At 37.8% G+C, this 18,789-nt stretch overlaps 1 protein-coding gene across 4 annotated transcripts in view; it reads left to right on the top strand.

The window, feature by feature from the left end:
* Positions 1-1,062: 1,062 nt before the first annotated feature.
* TRAPPC12 (trafficking protein particle complex subunit 12) overlaps positions 1,063-18,789 on the top strand; it is a 141,163-nt gene continuing 123,436 nt past the window's right edge. The window contains exons 1-2 of one of the 4 annotated variants that reach the window (XM_012520619.3): positions 1,063-1,199; positions 11,112-12,347. In XM_012520619.3, coding sequence (XP_012376073.3) covers positions 11,118-12,347 — 1,230 coding nt within the window. In that variant the 5' untranslated portion in view covers positions 1,063-1,199; positions 11,112-11,117. The remainder of the gene's footprint in view (positions 1,200-11,111; positions 12,348-18,789) is intronic. The other 3 variants (XR_011647482.1, XM_058287936.2, XM_058287938.2) reach the window with 3 other exon arrangements.

Genomic DNA, 18,789 nt, shown 5'->3' with positions numbered 1-18,789 from the left:
GCACAATGACTGGGTAATGAAACCTGTCACGTATCACTTGCGGTGTTTGACCAGGCATTTGTTTCTGGACAGAAGTCTGCTGGGAAGACCATGGTATTCCCAAAGAGTTCCAAGGACCAAAGGCTCTACCACTAAATATCCTTATGGTCCCTGTAGAGAGGTTGTGCCTCTTATACATCAGTCCCAAATATCCTCCCTGGTCATTAGCAAGTGCCCTTGGCTCTACAGGAATGGTATTGCATGGAATAAAAATGTTATAGCTGAACTTCGCGCCTCCCCCCCCCCCCCCCCCCCACCACCACCACCTCCACTAACCCGATTTTCTGCCGGGGTTTCCAGGACCTCCATTTGAGTGATTTTGTACTATTTTCCCTTTACCCTTAATTAATCTCCATAATGGCTGCATCTGGTTTTTGCGCATTTGTATCCCAGCGTCTAGTACCGTGCCTGGCAAAGAGTTAAGCGTTTCAATAAATATTTTTGAATCAGTGAGAAGACCTTAGTGGGTACATTAGGTAAGGAGATGCTGAGAGATGAGAATCTAACTCAACGATTGCATTTGGCCAAATTAAATTGAAGGGCTAAGAAAATGCAAAATGTTCATTCTTCTGGATTAAATCCACCCACCTATTATCATTACTACCATCCTTACCGTTATTTTTATACAAGTAGTGCAGGTGTATGGAAGGAAAAGTAGAAAATACAGATAAACACAAACACAATCCCTAGAAACATATATTTCTAGTATGCGTTGGTCAGGAATAAAAATATCCTAAGAAAAATCCCCTTCTATCTGCCCCTTTGCCTCTAGCATCTGAGTTTCAGAATCAGTCAAGCTAGACAGGAGGTTAATTCTAACAGGGATATTTTCCCTCGCCACCCCCAGAGATGGAACCGGCTCTCCCCAGACACCCTCCGAACCCCATTCATAATTTTGGAGTCCAACTCCGCGAGTCCTCCTTTAACACACTCCAACCGACTGCGGCACAACCCGGAAACTCGCCGCACTTCCGGCAGCCAGTGTATTGGACAAGGGCTCCTGCAATGGGCATGCGCAGAAGCAAGGCGTGCCGGGGGCTGGGCCTTAGCCTCAGGCGCACGCGCGGAAGTCGTGGGAAGGTCCTGGGTTATTTCCCTTGTGTCCTGGCTTCTTTCGCTTTCTTCCCGGACCCTGGTTACTGCCTCAGCTGACCCTTCAGGTGACCCAACACCCCAATCCCTAGGTGGGCGGGTGACGGTGCGAATCAAGCCCTGGGCAGCAGGGAAGGGATCGGGCTGTGTCAAACCACATTAAGGAGCTTGAGACCTTTCCCACCCTCAGCCCCTCGCCTTTTTAGGATCTCTTTACAGGAAGGAGCGCCCCTTCCTAGAAAGGGGCCTTGGGAAGCGTGGTCACCAAGTAAGGAAGCTGTGTGAAAAAGGGAATCTGTGTCAGAGACAGGGAATGATACCGTCCCCATCTTGTTGACATTTGTCACTCTTTAGCAGGAGACTGAATGGTGGGGAGCATTTCTCCAACCTTCCTGAGCATCTCTTACTTTGCCAGACTTCTGCACAGTCGAGGAGTACTGCTTATGTGCCTCGTTCTACTCTTTCACCTCCCTCCGTTTTCCACATCTTCAAAATTGGGTACTAACTTCTTCCTAGCCTAGCTTTTACTGAATTGTAAACTCTCAGGTGATACACACATAAGGAGTTACCATCAAATGCAGCCAAAAGAAGTAGAATAGGGTGAGTATGGAATTGACGTTCCCAACTACTCTACTCCAGGATCTGCTTAGCCTGGAGTTAGCCCTTAAATTCTTTGAATCTTGGTTTACACTTCTGTGGAAGGAGTAATAATAACCTACCTTATCAAACTCTCAGTAGTTGTGAAGTTAAAATGAGATAACTAACGTAAAAGCATTTAAGTCGGTGTGTAAATGTTGGCTGTCATACATCCTGAACCCTTCCACAGCACCATGTGGGACAGGTCTGTCCTAAGGAGTTTATATACCATGAAGACTGAAAAAATATTTACTTAAAAAGAAGCGTAAAGATCAAAGCTGTGTTCTAAGATGTGTGTTTATTTTTCACTCAAAAGTTTAATGCCAAGGAAAGATTTCCTTCTATCTAGTTTCCACCTTTTTAGGGCAGCTTGAAGATACTGTGTCTTTGAATTCCAATACTTACTCCTTGCTTCTTTTCATAAATTCAGAAGGTAGTGTTGAAGAACAATGAGCCAGGCCCTCTGTATGTGATTGGGACAAGGAAAAGACAGGAGATGCAAATAGAATAATATAGTAGAAGCTTTATTCATTCTGGTTCTCAGTTCTTACATTCATTGATTTTTTAACAGCATCTTCACAGTTCAGAGACATGTTGCCACTCTGCTTTATCATTAAACTTGTAATTATTACTCTTATTTATGTGCATCTCTTCTCCGTTTAGAAAATGCCTGTGCATTGGTTAATATTTAATCCTCATTATCCCAATTTACAGATGAGGAGCCCAAGATTGAAAAACTAAGTTTTTCAAAGGTCACTTCTCTTAATAGTAAAGCTAAGGCTCAATCAGTTATTCAGATTTGCATTTAGTGCTCTTTCTGCCTCATGCCTTCCATTGTAGATCACGTTCTATCATAGCAAACTTACAAAATGATAAAAAAGGTGATCACACAGGAAAAAGGATATACAGGAAAACTGGGTTATGAATCCAGTTAACATCAAGGATTGGCAGTATGACTTTGGACAAACTACTAGTTTTTCCTTTCTGTATGATAAAGGTAATAAAAGTACAGGTTTGCCACGAAGATTAAATAAGATAATACATGTAAAATACTTGTTCTGTAGTGGGAGTTCATTACATGGGCACTCTTGGAAATAAATGCTAAATAGATTTCTGCTACATGACATAATACTTAAAAGATGGGATGGGGTTTACATTATGAGTTTGATAAAAAATTCTACCATGAATTTATTGATTATAATCCTACAGTGTCTTATGCCCAATAAGTGAAGCTTGAAAACTATAGTTTAATTGTTCTTAGGAGCTTTCATTTCTCAAATATATAATCACTTTAATTAATTTTATGTGCTTAATTAAGTACATTATTGTGCAAAGTACTCAGATTTCTTTGTCTATGGTTTAATAAAAATTAAGCCAATATTTATGTATATTCAGATACATATGATGTTTTCTAAAGTTTCACTCTTAAATCATTTGGCTTGCTGTTTACTCCCTTTTGTAGCTTTTGTTCTAAGAAATTTAAGGTAAGTCTAAAAATTATCACATTTAAAGCTTTATTTTTGTGCTATCCAAGTACATGTGTGAAATCATAATTGGCATAGTTTGTCTTAGTTGATATTCAGGACTTAGGAGTCATTATTTCTGGGCTTGGTAAATGAATTTATGAGTTTTGTTGCTCTAGAAAGTATAGTTGCCCGAAGGACCATTCTGTATTGTTTCCTGGTTACTAGTCTGATTATATTGTACGTGCTAATATACTCTACATTTTTGTTATATATTGTCTTAATGGTAGGTCAAGTAATAAAAAAGATTTAAATAATTTTTTTTAATTAAGCCAATAATAGAAGAAAGTAAGGATTTATATATGAACAAATCAAGAACAGATACAAGTGTTTTTCCATTTTTAAATTACGTAATTTTTAACAGGACGGTATGTAAACACTGAAAATAGCATGTAAGATATAAAGATGAAGTGTAAAACCCATACCAGTCTTCCCACCACCCAGCTTAAAGACTGGACCATTGCCAATTGCTTTGAAACTCTTGTGCATCCTTTCCCAAACAATTCCTTTTGCATTACCTCTAAACTCCCTCCTTCCCAGTTGAATTGGGTGATATTATCTCCCTGGTCTTTGCTGTAGTTTTATCAAATGTGTTTATATTCCTGAACAATGTATTGTTTAATTTCCATGTTTTTGAGCTTTCTATAGAGATTCATGTTGTATTTCTTTTTCCATTCATTCTTTGCACAAGATTATATTTGATTCAAACAGATATAGATATGAAACGGTTTGTTCATATTCACTGTTAATATTCCATTATTGAAGATACGACAGTTTATTTATTGTCTTTAGGGGCAGTGGTTGTTTCGAGTTTTTTTGTTGGTTGGTGGGGAGCATTTTGTTTTGATTTGCTACTTATATACACTCACGTTAACCGCTTATATACAGGAGTTCTCTGTAATATATAACTAGCCATGAAACTACTAGGTCATAGGTAATGTGACCATACATTTACCATCTCACCCCAAACTCTTGAGAGTGAAAGGAGGCACTTGGTTTTATTGAGATCATGGTTCTACACTGGAGTTGTCCTGGGAAAATCAAGATGTACAGTTATCTAAGGAATATGATATGTGTTTGTAAAACTTTACTAAATAATGTCAAATTGTGTCCGAAAGTCGTTGTACAAATGTACGCCCCTTTCAAACTGTTCAAATCTTTTGCCTATTTTCCTATTGGGTCGTTTTTTATCTTGCTGATTTTTAGAAATTCTTTATCTATTCTTGATATTCTATCTCAGTTACATGTGTTAAAAATATCTTATTCTTGTTTAAGGCTTAACTTCCTTTAGGCTATTTGGCCTTTTTTTTTTTTTTAAGATTTATTATTTTTTCCCCTCTTCCTCCATTGTATTTGTTCCTTGTGTGCTCATCTTTTTAGGAGGCACCAGGATGAAACCCGGGACCTCCCATGCCCTTCCCATGTGGGAGGATGACACCTAATTGCTTCAGCCACCTCCGTTCCCTGATTTGTTGTGTCTCTCATTGTGTTTTTCTCCTTGTGTCTCCTTGCTTTATCATCTTGTTGCATCAACTCACCACACCAGCCCGTCACATCGACTCACTGTCACTCTTTAGGAGCTTGCTGTCCTGTCTTTAGGAGGCACCAGGAACTAACCTGGGACCTCCCATGTCATAGGCAGGAGCTCAATCACTTGAGCCACATCCATTTCTCTCTTTAGGCTATTTTTAATGATAAAAGTTGTTTAAGTTTTATGTAGGAAATTTATCAATTTTTCCCTTACTTTTTGTGCTTATTGTGACTTGCTTACATCTTTCCTTATCTTGAGAATATATTATCTTATATTTTCTTTTGAAAGTTTTGCCTTTCACAATTAAGTATTTAATGTACCTGAAATTGATTTTGTATGTGGTGTGAGGCAAACTAACTATCAGACCAAATCAGAAATAACTTTAAAAACTAGAACCTAGTCAGGGCAGAGGATAGTGGAGTGTAATTTTTCTGGAAATAAACTCTTTCATTTTTAGAATTAAAAAAAAAAAGAAAGAACAATAGATACATTTTCAAGTCCTGATAAGATATGGAAAGGTCACAGCCTCATTCTTGTGTGCATGGTCTCCACACTAGGTTTCCATTTCCTGCACAGGTAAAGCGAAGTGGAAAAACTTCATCCATGTAGTATTGGTTCTCTTCAGTGTTCTTGAGGTACCTCTTTTCTGCTCTCCCTGTGGAATGTTGCAAGAATTAGCAGTTTTTGTTCTTATTCGTTGTATTTTTTAATTAGAGAAATTGTAGGTTTACAGAAAACTCGTGCAGAAAAACAAGATTTCCATTTCCTACACACACGTATACAGTTTTCTCTATTTTTAACACTTTGCATTAGTGTAGTACCTTTTCTACAATTAATGAAGCAACATCATTATAATTATACTATTAGCTGTAGTCCATAATTTACAATAGGGTTCACTGTTTGTGTTAAAGTCCTTTAAAAAAAATTTTTTTATCCTAGTAATATATATCTAACCTAAAATTTCTTCTTTAACCGTATTCAAATATATAATTTAGTGTATTAATTACATTCACAATGTTGTGCTATCATCATGACCATCCATTACCAAAAGTTTTCCATCATCTCAAACAGAAACCATGCTGATTATGTGTTAACTCTCCATTCTCTCGTCCACACCAGTGCCTGCTAACTTCTATTTTCTCATTCTTTGAATTTGCTTATTCTAATTATTTCATGTCGGGGAAATCATAAATAATTGTCCTTTTGTATCTGGCTTATTTCACTCAACCTGAAAGTCATCCATGTTGTCACATGTATAAACCTCATTTTTTTTTAAGGCTGAATATTATTACATTTTATGTATATATGTCATTTTGTTTATTCATTGATCAGTGAACACTTGGGTTGCTTCCATCTTTTAGAGTTTGTGAATACTGCCATTGTGAACTTGTGTGTGCAAATATATATTTGAGTTCCTGCTTTCAATTCTTTTGAGTATATCCCTAGAAATGGGATTTCCAGGTCATATGGTAATTCTGTACTTAGCTTTCTGAGGAACTGCCGAGCTGTTTTCCACAGTGGCTGCACCATTTTACATTCCCACCAACAATGAATTGAGGTTCCTATTTATTTCTCTGTATCCTCTCCAACATTTATCTTCCATTTTTTTTAGTATTGGTCATTCCGGTGGGTGTGAAATGGAATCTGACTGTAGTTTTGATTTGCATTTCACTAATGGCTAATGACATTGAACATCTTTTCATGTGCTTATTGCATTTGTACATCTTTTTTTGGAGAAATGCCTTTTCAGGTCTTTTGCCGATCTTTTATTTGAGTTCTTTGTGTTGTCAAGTTGTAAGTTTTCTTTATATATTCTGGATATTAAACCATTATCGGATATGTAATTTCCAAACATTTTCTCCCATTCTGTAAATTGTCTTTTTACTCTCATGGAAAAGTTCTTTGATGCACAAAGGGGTTTAATTTTTACGAAGTCCCATTTGGTTACTTTTTCTTATGTGCTCTTGCTTTTAGTTTAAAGGCTAAGAAACTATTGCCTAATAAAAAGTCTTCAAGATGCTTCCCTGTTTTCTTCTAGGAGTTTTACCGTTTGGGTGCTTATATTTAGGTCTGATCCATTTTGAGATAAAGTTTGTATATGATTGGAGGTAGAAATCCACTTTCATTCTTTTGCATACAAATACCCATTTCCTCAGCACTATTTTTTCCTCTCCCTTTCCCCACCGCCCCCGCCAGCTGTCTGCACTTTGTGTCCATTCGCTGTGTTCTTCTGTGTCTGCTTGTATTCTTGTCAGCAGCACCCAGAATCTGCATTTTGTTGCATCATCTTGCTGTGTCAGCTCTCCGTGTGTGTGGTGCCATTCCTGGTTAGGCTGCACTTTTTTTCACGCTGGGTGGCTATCCTTATGAGGCGCACTCCTTGCGCATGGGGCTCCCCTACACAAGGGACACCCCTGCGTGGCACAGTACTCCTTGTGCACATCAGCACTGCGCGTGGGCCAGCTCATCACATGGGTCAGGAGGCCCTGGCTTTGAACCTTGGATCTCCCATGTGGTAGGGGGATGCCCTATCCATTGGGCCAAATCCGCTTCCTGTCAGCACTATTTTTCAAGGAGATCATTGTTTCTCCATTGAATGGAGTTGGCACCCTAGTCAATGATCAACTGGAAAAAGATGTTAGGGTTTATTTCTGAACTCTCAGTTTGATTCTGTTGGTCTCTATGTATGTCTTGTGCAATTACATGCTGTTTTGATTACTGTAGCATTGTAATAAGTTTTAAGATCTGGAATTGTGAGCCTGCCAAATTCCTTTTTCAAGATTTTTTTTGGCTATTTGGGCTCTCTTACCTTCAATATAAATTTTATGTCTGGCTTTTACATTTCTGTGAAATAGGCTATTAAGCTTTGATTGGGATTTTTGAATCTGTGAATTTGTTTTAGATGGAATTGAAGTCTTGACAATATGTAATCTTCCAACTCACATGAAATGTCCTTCCATTTATTTAAGTCTTCTTTGATTTGTTTTAGTAATATTTTTTCATTTTTTGTATATAACTCCTTTACACCCTTGGTTACATTTATTCCTAGATATTCTTTTAGTTGCTATTAAAAATGGAATTTTTTTCTTGGTTTTATCTTCAGGGTGTTCATTACTTGTGTGTAGAACCACTATTGATTTTTTTCATGTGATATGGTACCCTGCCACTCTGCTGAATTCATTTATTAGGTCTAGTAGCTTTGTTTTAGAATTTTCAAGATTTTCTATATTTAGAATCAAGTCATCTGCAAAAGGGAGAGTTTTACTTCTTCCTTTCCAATTTGGGTGCCATTTATTTCTTTTTCTTCCCTGAAGAAAGTGCTTGTTCTGACTAGTACTTCTAGTATAATTTGAGTAACAGTGGTGATATTGGGCAACTTTGTTTTGTTCTTGATCTTAGAGGGAAAACTTTCAGTCTTTCACCATGGAGAATTATGTTAGCAGTTGGTTTTTCATATATGCCCTTTATTATGTTGAGGAAAAGTTTCTTTCTATTCCTAATTTTCTAAGTGTTTTTATCCAGAAGTGATGCTGGATTTTGTCAAAGCCTTTACTGCATCAATTGAGATGATCATGTGATTTCATCCTCCTTTCTATTAATGTGGTTTATTATATTAATTGATTTCCTTATGTTGAACCACCTGCATACCTGGGATAAAGATCATAGCATATAATACTTTTAATGTGCTGTTGGAGTCTGTTTGACTGTATTTTGTTGAGGATGTTTGCTTCTATATTCATAAGGGATATTGGTCTGTAATATTGTGTGTGGTATGGTATCTTTATTTGGCTTCAGAGTTAGGTTGATGTTGGCCTCATAGAATGAATAAGGAGTGTTCCCTCCTCTTCAGTTTTTTGGAAGGGTTTGAGCAAGATTGGTGTTAATTCTTGGAATGTATGGTAAAATTCACCAGTGTAGCCTAGTGATCCTAGGCTTTGCTTTGTCAGGAGGGTTTTGATTATTTATTCAAGTAATCTATTTCATCTAGATTGTCTAATTAGTTGGTATACAGTTGTTCACACATTGTATCTTATTATTATCCTTTTAAGTCTGTGGTATTGGTAGTCATACCCCCCTTTCATTTTTTATTTTCATTTTTTGTGTCCCCTCTCTTTTTTTCTTCCCCTCTCTTTTTTTTATGTGTCAGTCTAGGTAAAAATTTGTTAATTTTATTGGTCTTTTAAAGAGCCAACTTTTGGTTTTATTGATTCTATTTTATTTTTATAATGCATTTCATTTATCTCCACTCTAATCTTTATTTCCATTCTCTGCTCACTGTGGGTTTAGTTTGCTCTTCTTTTTCTATATCCGCCAGTTGTGAGATTACATCTCTGATTTGAGATCTTCTTTTTTATTGTAAGCATTTAGAGCTATAAATTTCCCTCTCAGCACTGCCTTTGCTGCATCCCATAAGTTTTGATATGTTGTGATTTTGTTTTCATTTGCCTGAATTTATTTCCTAATTTCCTTTGTGATTTCTTCCATGACCCATAGGTTGTTTAAGACTGCATTGTTTTGGGAAGCGGTTGTGGCTCAACTGATAGAGCATCCGCCTACCATATGGAGAGTCCAGGGTTCAATACCCAGGACCTCCTGGCCCATGTGGTGAGCTGGCCCATGAACAGTTCTGCTGCATGCAAGGAGTGCCATGCCACACAAGGGTGTCCCCCACATAGGGGTGTGCCCCATGCACAAGGCGTGTGCACTGCAAGGAGCCCCGCATGAAAAAAGTGCAGCCCCGCCCAGGAGAGGTGCCACACACACACAGAGCTGACGCAGCAAGATGACACAACAAAAAAAGCGACACAGTTGCCCAGTGCTGCATAACAAGAATGCAAGCAGACACAGAAGAACACACAGAGAATGGACACAGAGAGCAGACAACAGGGAGAGGAAGGGGAGAGAAATAAATAAAATAAATCTTTTTGAAAAAAAAATAGACTGCATTGTTTAATATGTCTATTAGGTCTAGTTGGTTTTGAGTATTGTTCACGTCTTCTGTTTCCTTTTTGATCTTCTGTATAGATCTTCTATATAGTCTATCCATTATTGTAAAAGGTATATTGAAGTCTCCTATTAATGTAGGACTATTTATCCCTTCCAATTTGTCAATATTTGCTTCATATATTTGGGGTGTACTGTTTGGTGCATATGTATTTATAATTGTTATGTCTTCTTTTTGAATTGACTATTTCATTGTATCTTTGTCTCATTTATTGCTAATTATTATTGGATGAGTAGATAAGAAGTGGGGAGTTAATAACTGATTATGCTGAATAAGAAACTTCCCCAAAATATTTCACTTTGATTATCTACAATATTGTTTTCAGTTTCAGTTGATCCATACTATGAAAGGGGAAAAAACTAATTTGGAATACTTTCCTGGGAGTATTAAAAATAAAAGTAATCTTATCTAGAAATCAGCTAAGTTTTAAAGGTCAAAAAGGTATTTTGGGGGGAAGGGAACCATTATCTTTTATCATATTAACTTAGATTTCCTTAACTTGAATTTTTCACTGTGAGAGAAGAACTATACAAAGTAACTTTGGCTGAAAGAAAAAAATTCTTCAAGAAAAAGAACACATGCTTTTGGGCTAGGATTGAAATTCCTTGTCTCATTCTGTGACCCTCCGGCATCTAGGTGTCAGACCAACTTTAAGCTCTAGCTGGTTCTGTTTTCTCCACTTACGAGCTATATGATTTTGAGTAAGCTTTATAACCTCTGTAAGCCTCATTTCCCTTCTCTGCAAAATGAAGAAAATAACAGCCATATCATAAATTGTTCTGAGGATTAAATAAGTAAATGCATATAAAGTACTTAAAACAATGCCTAGCACATTGTAAATGCTCTATAAATGTTTTCTGTTTTTGTTGTCATCAACTTCAAAGATCACTCCTCGATGAGCATGCCTTTATTTTCTTCTTGCTTAACTTTTGCCTATACCTTCTCACTTCCTCAGATTCCTGGAATTAAAAAAAAAAAAAAGCTCAGGGAAGTTAAATAATTATAGGTTGGAGTGTCATAGAAAGTCTTTCATGGAAAAGGGGGACTTCATCTGAGTCTTAAAGAATGAGTAGTATTTAAAAGGCTGGAGAAGTGGAAATCTTTTGAATTTTTAATCCTTTAAACTGACAATGTTTTTAAAGTAATGAAACACAATAATATGGAATTAGTTTAATACTAACTTGAATGCAAAGTAAGGTTTGTTTTATTTTGTTATTTGTTTTGGGGTGGGGTTTTTTTTTGTATACAAAGATGAGGTTAATATATGTATCTGTCTTTGCTTCAGGCAGCTATGGAAGATGCTAAAGGTACTAACCAGAACATAACAGAGAATTCTCCTCCAGCTGAGATGGGAACTGAGAGTATCATTCAGCAGGTGACACAGGAAGAACAAGGGCAACTTCTTTTTCATGAGGAAACCATTGATCTTGGTGGAGATGAATTTGGGTCTGAAGAGAATGAGACCATATCAGAAGATTCTAATAATTTCATGGATAAACTTAATGAGCACATGATGGAGAGTGTCCTCATTTCTGACTCTCCTAATAATAGTGAAGATGATGTGGGTGACCTTGGTTGTTTGCAGGATGTTGTAGAGCCAGTAGAAGGCAAAGCTGATCCAAGATTGGAAAATACCATAGATAAAGAAGAAATCGATACTCTGAATAATGACAGTGAAACTGATCATGATGATACACCTAAGGATGTCTCTGACATGACCTCTGATAGCAGGGCCTCTTTGAAAGAAGACCCAACACAAGAAGTAATAAAAGGCATGCCCATATTTGAAAATGAAGATGCATTGGACTCAGCCCCAAGTGATGAAAAAACTAACCCAGAAGAACAGATATCAGAAATATCTTCTAGTCAGTCTTCTAAAGATGAGCCTATCCCCGTGTGTACCATTTTCAGCCAATCAAATACAACTAATTCCCAGCCTGGTTTGTTTCTTCATGATGGCTTTGAGTCTCAGATGGTAAAATCTCCTAGTTTCAGCAGTGCAAGTGAAACCTCAGCCAAGACACCCCCTCAAGTGGTCCAGCCAAGCCCTAGCCTGAGTAAATTTTTTGGAGATACAACCAACACTAATTCCTTGGCTTTAGACTTCTTCGATTCATTTACCACTTCCACTTTCATTTCTGTCAGTAATCCTAATGCAGGCTCTTCAGTTCCAGAAAAATTGTCTTCACTCACTACTCCCGTGGGAGATAAATCCCCTGATTCTGCTGATCCTTCTGACTCTGCAGGAATTGAAAGATCAGAATCAGGTGTTTCTACAGCTTCTCCAGAAATTCCTCAGTCTCCAAAACCATTTTCACAGATACAGGCTGTATTTGCAGGAAGTGATGACCCCTTTGCCACAGCTCTGAACATGAGTGAAATGGACCGAAGAAATGATGCATGGCTTCCTAGTGAGGGAACCAGGAATGTTTTAATTTCAGTGGCTACTCAACAGTACAGCACAGTGTTCATAGACAAGGAGAATCTCACCATGCCAGGTTTAAAGTTTGACAACATTCAGGTAAGATACAGAATATTTTTAAAGGAATTTCTCTAGTGGAAATTTTTTCAATGTAATAGATAATTCTATTTTCAATTCCCATCCCTTTTAATCTGTTTCAATAAAAAATATTTAATACCTTTGAAAGTACCGAAAAATCCTTATTTTCTAACAGATCCTAAGATTCTGATTGGCAGAATCTATGTATTTGTGTCAATAGGTAATTTGGAACTCTGCTGATTTCCCTAATATAATATACTTAAGATACTACTAAGAGTCTTAGGGTTTTCATTTCCTGGGCTGTTCAAGTAAATATCATGAAATGGGTTGATCTAAAAAATGGAAGTTTATTCATTCATGATTTTGAAGCCAGGAATATGTCCAAATCAAGTCATCATCAAGACAATGCTTTCTCCTCTGAAGACTCTGGCATTCTGGAGCTGACTGCCAGTGACCCTTGGTTCCTCTGTCACATGTCAAGGCACAGAGCAGCATCACCTAGTCTCTCCCTTCTCTCCTGCTTTCATTGATTTCAGCTTCTTGCTTCCTGTGGCTTTTTCCCTCTCTTTGTGTCTGACTTTCATTCTCTTACAAGGACTCCAGTAATAGGACTAAGACCCATCCTGATTGAGGTAGGAAACACCTTAACTGAAAAACCCTCCTCAATGGGTTTACACCCACAGGAATGGATTAAATATAAGAACATGTCTTTGTGAGGTACATACAGCTTTAAACCATCACAGCTAGAAATAAATACCAAGTAGTTACACCGTAATTCTCTGAAGTAGTTTTTAATTTCGTATGATCAGTTTATTTGTGAAACTTGAGCTCCAGTAAATGATAAATCCTTTTCTCTTTTTAAACCTGGAGAAATGTATTTGTATTATACGTAACACACTTGATGTAGAAAGAGTGTTTATAGAGTCAATAAGAAAATTTTGAATGGCCAAAAAAAAATAGCAAATCACAAAAATATATAAATGTTACATATAACAAATGGTAATATAAAAAATGTTCCCTCTAGTAATCAAAGACAATCAAATTAAAACAAGTATTTCTACTTCCCATCTATCTAATTCATGTTTTATTTATAATTATTCAGTGTGTCATTAGAGTGTGGAAAATAGTATATCTAAGATAACCTGGGACTGTAAATTAGCACAACCTTTCTTAAGTAAAAAAAAAATTTTTTTAATTTGTTGAAGTATATCCATCATACATAAACAACAAGTTTGGAGCAATAGTTGTGAACTTACAAAACAAACATATATAACATCACCCAGGGCTCCCACACCTCACCCCACCAACCAACACCTTGCATTGCTGTGAAACATTTTTAACTAATGATTAAGGAGCATCCTCAAACTATTACCACCAACCAAAGTATTTTCCTCCAACCTACACCATTATTATTATTTTTATAAATTTATGCGTGAACATACATAAAAAATAAGTGTATAGTAAAAGTTGTTAACTTACAAAGCAAACATGCTTTACCTCATACAGGGGTCCTATACATCGACCTACTACCTTGCATTGTGTGAGATATTTGTTACACTATGAAAGAATATTGTCAAAACCTTACTACTAACTATAGTCCTTATATTACATTTGTTGTATTTCGCCCCCAACCCACCCTATTTTTATTTTAAATATATTTTTATGACAGAAGTTGTAAACTTACTTCACATACAATACCCCTCTATCAACATATTGCCACATGGTGGAACATTTGTTACAGATTATAAGATAATATCAAATTATTACCAGGTCCATAGCATACAGTTGGCACACTTTTTCCACACTCCCCCATTATCAGAATAGTACATCTTTGACATAGATGCATGATTATTACATTATTACTCTTAACCACAGTCCATAGGTCACTCCATGTGTATTTTTTCCCATGTTTCTCCACATTCCCACCACCTTGCAATAGTGATGTACATTTGCTCTAACGTACATGCATCTGTACCATCAACCACGATTCTCATTCACTGGTGGGTTTACGGTGCTGTTCAGTCCCTAGATTATTCTCTAGCTTTCTGTCATCTGACATTTACATCTAGACTACCATTTTCAGCCACATTCCCATTTATAAACAAGCTGTTACTCACTATAATGTGTTTCTATCAGCTCCGTACATTTCCATACTTTTACAGTAAACAATTAAAACTTCTACATACATTAAACATCAGTAGTCCATCTCAGGCCTCCTCTTATCTCCTTTAAGAATCCACCACCTACCACCAGGTCTTGAAGATATTTTCCTTAGAAATATTTTCTTCTATAAGTTTTATGGTTTGCTTTTGTATTTAGGTTTTTCTTCTTCTAGAAGCTTTTATGGTTCTTGCTTTTATATTTAGGTTTTTTATCCATTTTGAGTTAATTTTTATGTAATTTGTGAGATAGAGGTCCTATTTCCTTTTGGCTATGGATATCCACTTCTCTCTGCACCATTTGTTGATGACTGTTCTGCCCAAGCTGGGTGGGTTTGACAAGCTAGTCAAAAATTGCTGGACCATACATGTGAAGGTCTGTCTCTGAACCATCAGTTTGGTTCCATTGGTCTGTGTGTCTGTCTTTATGCCAGTACCATGCTGTTTTTACCACTGTAATTAGGTAATATCATTTAAAGTCCAGAAATGAGTCTTCCAACTTTGTTTTGACTTTTAAAGATGTTTCTGGCTATTAAGGACCCCTTTCCCTTCCAAATAATTTGATAATTGTGTTTTCAATTTATTTAAAAAATGCTCGTGGAATTTTTATCAGGATTGCATTGAATCTGTATATCAGTTTGGGTAGAATTGAAATCTTAATGATATATAGTCTTCCAATCCATGAGCATGGAATGTTCTTCTAATTATTTAGGTCTTTTTTGATTTCTTTTAACAATGAGTTTTAGTTTCCTGAATACAAGTGCTGTAAATCATTGGTTAAGTTTATTCCTGAATATTTGGGTTTTATTTGTTATTTTATTTTCACCACTCTTGATACTTTTAGTTACTTTTATTGACATAATCTTCATTTCTAGATGCTCTTCCAGGCCTCTCTCTTCTGTTTTTTTCTTTTCAGGCTGCAACACGCCCTTTAGTATTACCTGCTAAGTTGGTCTCTTGGTTACAGACTCTCTCGGTTTCTATTTATCTGTAAATATTCTAAATTTGCCCTCATTTTTTAAAGACAATCTTGCCAAATATAAGATTCTTGGCTGGAAGTTTTTCTCTTGCAGTGTCTTAAATATATCATACCACTGCCTACATACCTGTTGGGTCTCCCTTATATGTGATGCATTGCTTTTCTCTTGCTGTTCTCAGAATTCTCTCTTTGTCTTTGGCATTTGACATTCTGATTAGTATGTGTCTCAGAGTTGTTCTATTCAGATTTATTCCAATGGGAGTACATTGTGTTTCTTAAACGTGGCTATCTATATCCTTAATAGGGTTGGGAAATTTCCTACCATTATTTCTTCAAATATTCCTTCTGCCCCTTTTCTATTCTCTTTTTGAGATACCCATAACACATATGTTTGCACATCTATCACTGTCATCTTGTTCCCTGAGACCCTGTTCAATTTTTTCCGTTCTTTCTTCATCTGTTCTTTTGTATGTTCACTTTCAGCGGCCCTTTCTTCTGCCTCCTCAAATCTGCTATTATGAGATTCCAGTGTATTTTTATTTCATTTATTGCATCTTTTATGCCCATAATGTCTGCTATTTTTATATGTATGCTTTCAAATTCTTCTTTGTGCTTATCCAATGTATTTTTAATATTCTTAATCTCTTTTGCCATCTCATTGAATTTATTAAAGAGATTTGTTTGAACTTGATTAGTTGTCTCAGCTCTTTATGTTATCTGGAGGTTTATCTTGTTCTTTTAACTGCACCATATCTTCCTATTTCTTGGTGTGGATTGTAAGGTTTTTTTGGTGTCTTGGCATCTGGCTTATTTTAGTTTTTATTCTGGGTACAGTTTCTCTCTTTAGGTCTTTTTTGCCCTTTCTCCTGTGCTGGTTGTGTAGTAGGCGCCAAGGATGTATTTGGTGCTGTAAGCTATGTAGGCTCATGCTGCCTTATTGCCCCAGGGACCAAGGAAGCTTCTCCCAACTTTCTCCTCTGCCAGGGGCTGGGACAGAGCCACAGCCATGTGTAATAATCCAAGTTGTGCAGGCTTAAACTGTAGTTGATCAAAGGGACTGATGAAGGAAGACCTCTTCCTCTGCTGCCTGGGGCACGATAGAGCTGCAGGTGTGGGTAGCAATCTATGCCATACGGGTCCAAGATGCCTGCAGTTGCCCCACTTGACTTCCAGCTATTCAGACTGTGCCAGCCGAATGTACCTTCAGGTACCTGGAGAGGCTAGTACAGGGTCCACCAGCTTCCTCCCTGCTGAAACCTGGGCTAGGGCTGCAGGCTAATCTGGGTGAAAGAAACCTGACCCTACAGGCATTGTGATTTTCAGTCAGCCTGGATTCCCCTCATGCTGGGGGCAGAGTTAAAATGGCAGCTACCGGCCTTTTTCTGACTTGGGCAGTTTCAAACTTTAGTTGTTCTTAGGGTTAGACTTTCGTCAATGGAATTTCCTAATCAATAGCCGAAATCAATGGTCAACCATCTCTTCCTCCCTACTCCTGGGAAACGAAGCTTCCAATACCAGCCACAGAATAGCTCATGGGGCACAAGTAGGATGATCACTGGCCTCCACTGCGTAGCCTGTATCCTAGAGAGGCTGGCACAGGTCCCCGCAGCTTCCTTCCTGTCAGAAGTGGGCCTAGGGCCTAGGCTAGAGCTGCAGTCTGACCTGGATGGGAAGAAGCCGTTCCCCACCAGCACTGGGATCCTCAGTCGGCCCCGCTTCCCCTCGTGCCAGGCACAGAGTTAAGATGGACGCTCCCAGCCTCTTTCTGACTTGGACAGGGTCAAACTTTAGCTCTTCTTAGAATTATTGTTTAGCCCACAGAATTTACTCATCAGTAGCTGAAGTTGGTGCCCAACCGTCTCTTCCTCCCCCATATTTGGGAAGTGGAGCTTTCACTTCCAGCCGCGGAACAGCTCCCGAGGCGCTTGTGCCTCCAATGGAGGAGGGGCACCAGCTCTGGGTCATGGAGCCTCTACTTACCAGTCTTCTCTGCAGATGGGCAGTCTCCTCCTTCCATTCCATCAAGGATGCTGTAGGATACTCCTCTGGTTTCCTGGAGCATCCAAACAGGTGCTTCAGCTAGCTCCAGAGAGCTCTGGGTGGTTACTAACTGCCCCGTAGCACAAGCTGATTCTAGGAGCTCCTTACTCTGCCACCATCTTGCTGGTTGTCCTCTTAACTAAAATTTTTAAAAGCACATCAGAGTATGCATATCCTTTGATCACTCTCAGGAATGTGTTCTAAGAAAATAATCACACTTGTGTACAAATACCTAGCTTTTGCAATATTCATCCAACTGGTTTATAAATGTAAAAAATCTGAAGAAAATCTCAAAGCCCATCATTAAGAGGTTGGTTGTATATACTTGACTCATTTCATCTTTACAGTGAAATACTTGTGTAAGAGTTAAAAATTATATTATCTAAGAATACTTAATGTGATTCACATTTTATTGTTAAATTTTAAAAGCAATATATAAAATAGTCTGCATAGGCCAATAAGCTTTTTGTAAATATATGTGTATGTAGAAAATTAATTTATTTGCATATTACCTTTTAATTGATAATACCAGGATTACAGGTAGGATTAGCAAATTTCGTGTGGTAGGGTACATGAGAAGAACCATACCTACCAATTCAATTCCCTCATATCCTGTACCCTTTTTCATAGGCATGAAAGAAAGACTAGTAAGCTTCAGCAGCTGTTTCTTTGCTTTTTTAGGAGGTATCAGGGATTGAACCCAGGGCCCTGTACATGGAAAGCAGGACTCAACCACTGAGCTACATTCACTCCCCAGCTTGATTTCTTGATAGCATAGCCAATTGCATGAATATGACTTTTTTTTTTTTAAGATTTATTTATTTCTCCCCGCTACCTCCATCATCTGCACTCTGTGTCCATTCGCTGTGTGTTCTTCTGTGTCTGCTTGTATTCTCATTAGGCAACTCTAGGAACCAATCCTGGGACCTTCTGGAGTGGGGGAGAGGCAACAGTTCTCTTGCACCCCCTCAGCTCCCTGGTCTCTGTGTCTCTTATTGTCTCTCCTCTGTGGCTCTTTTTGTTGCATCATCTTGTTGCACCAGCACTCCTGTGTGGGCCAGCTCACCACACAGGCTAGCTTGCCTTCACCAGGAGGCCCTGGGTATCAAACCCTGGACCTCCTATATGGTAGATAGGAGCCCAATTGCTTGAGCCACATGTGCTTCGCGTGATTATTTTTATTAGATTGGTTAAATTGATAACTGTTGAGCCTTGTGAGTGCTGAATTATCTAGGGAAAACCTTAATATTAAAGAAATGCGATCAGTTCATTAATTTTCTAGGTT

Source organism: Dasypus novemcinctus, chromosome 25, assembly GCF_030445035.2.
Source record: "Dasypus novemcinctus isolate mDasNov1 chromosome 25, mDasNov1.1.hap2, whole genome shotgun sequence".
NCBI classification, from domain to species: Eukaryota; Metazoa; Chordata; class Mammalia; order Cingulata; family Dasypodidae; genus Dasypus; species Dasypus novemcinctus.
This window is presented reverse-complemented; position numbering and strand designations above follow the sequence as displayed.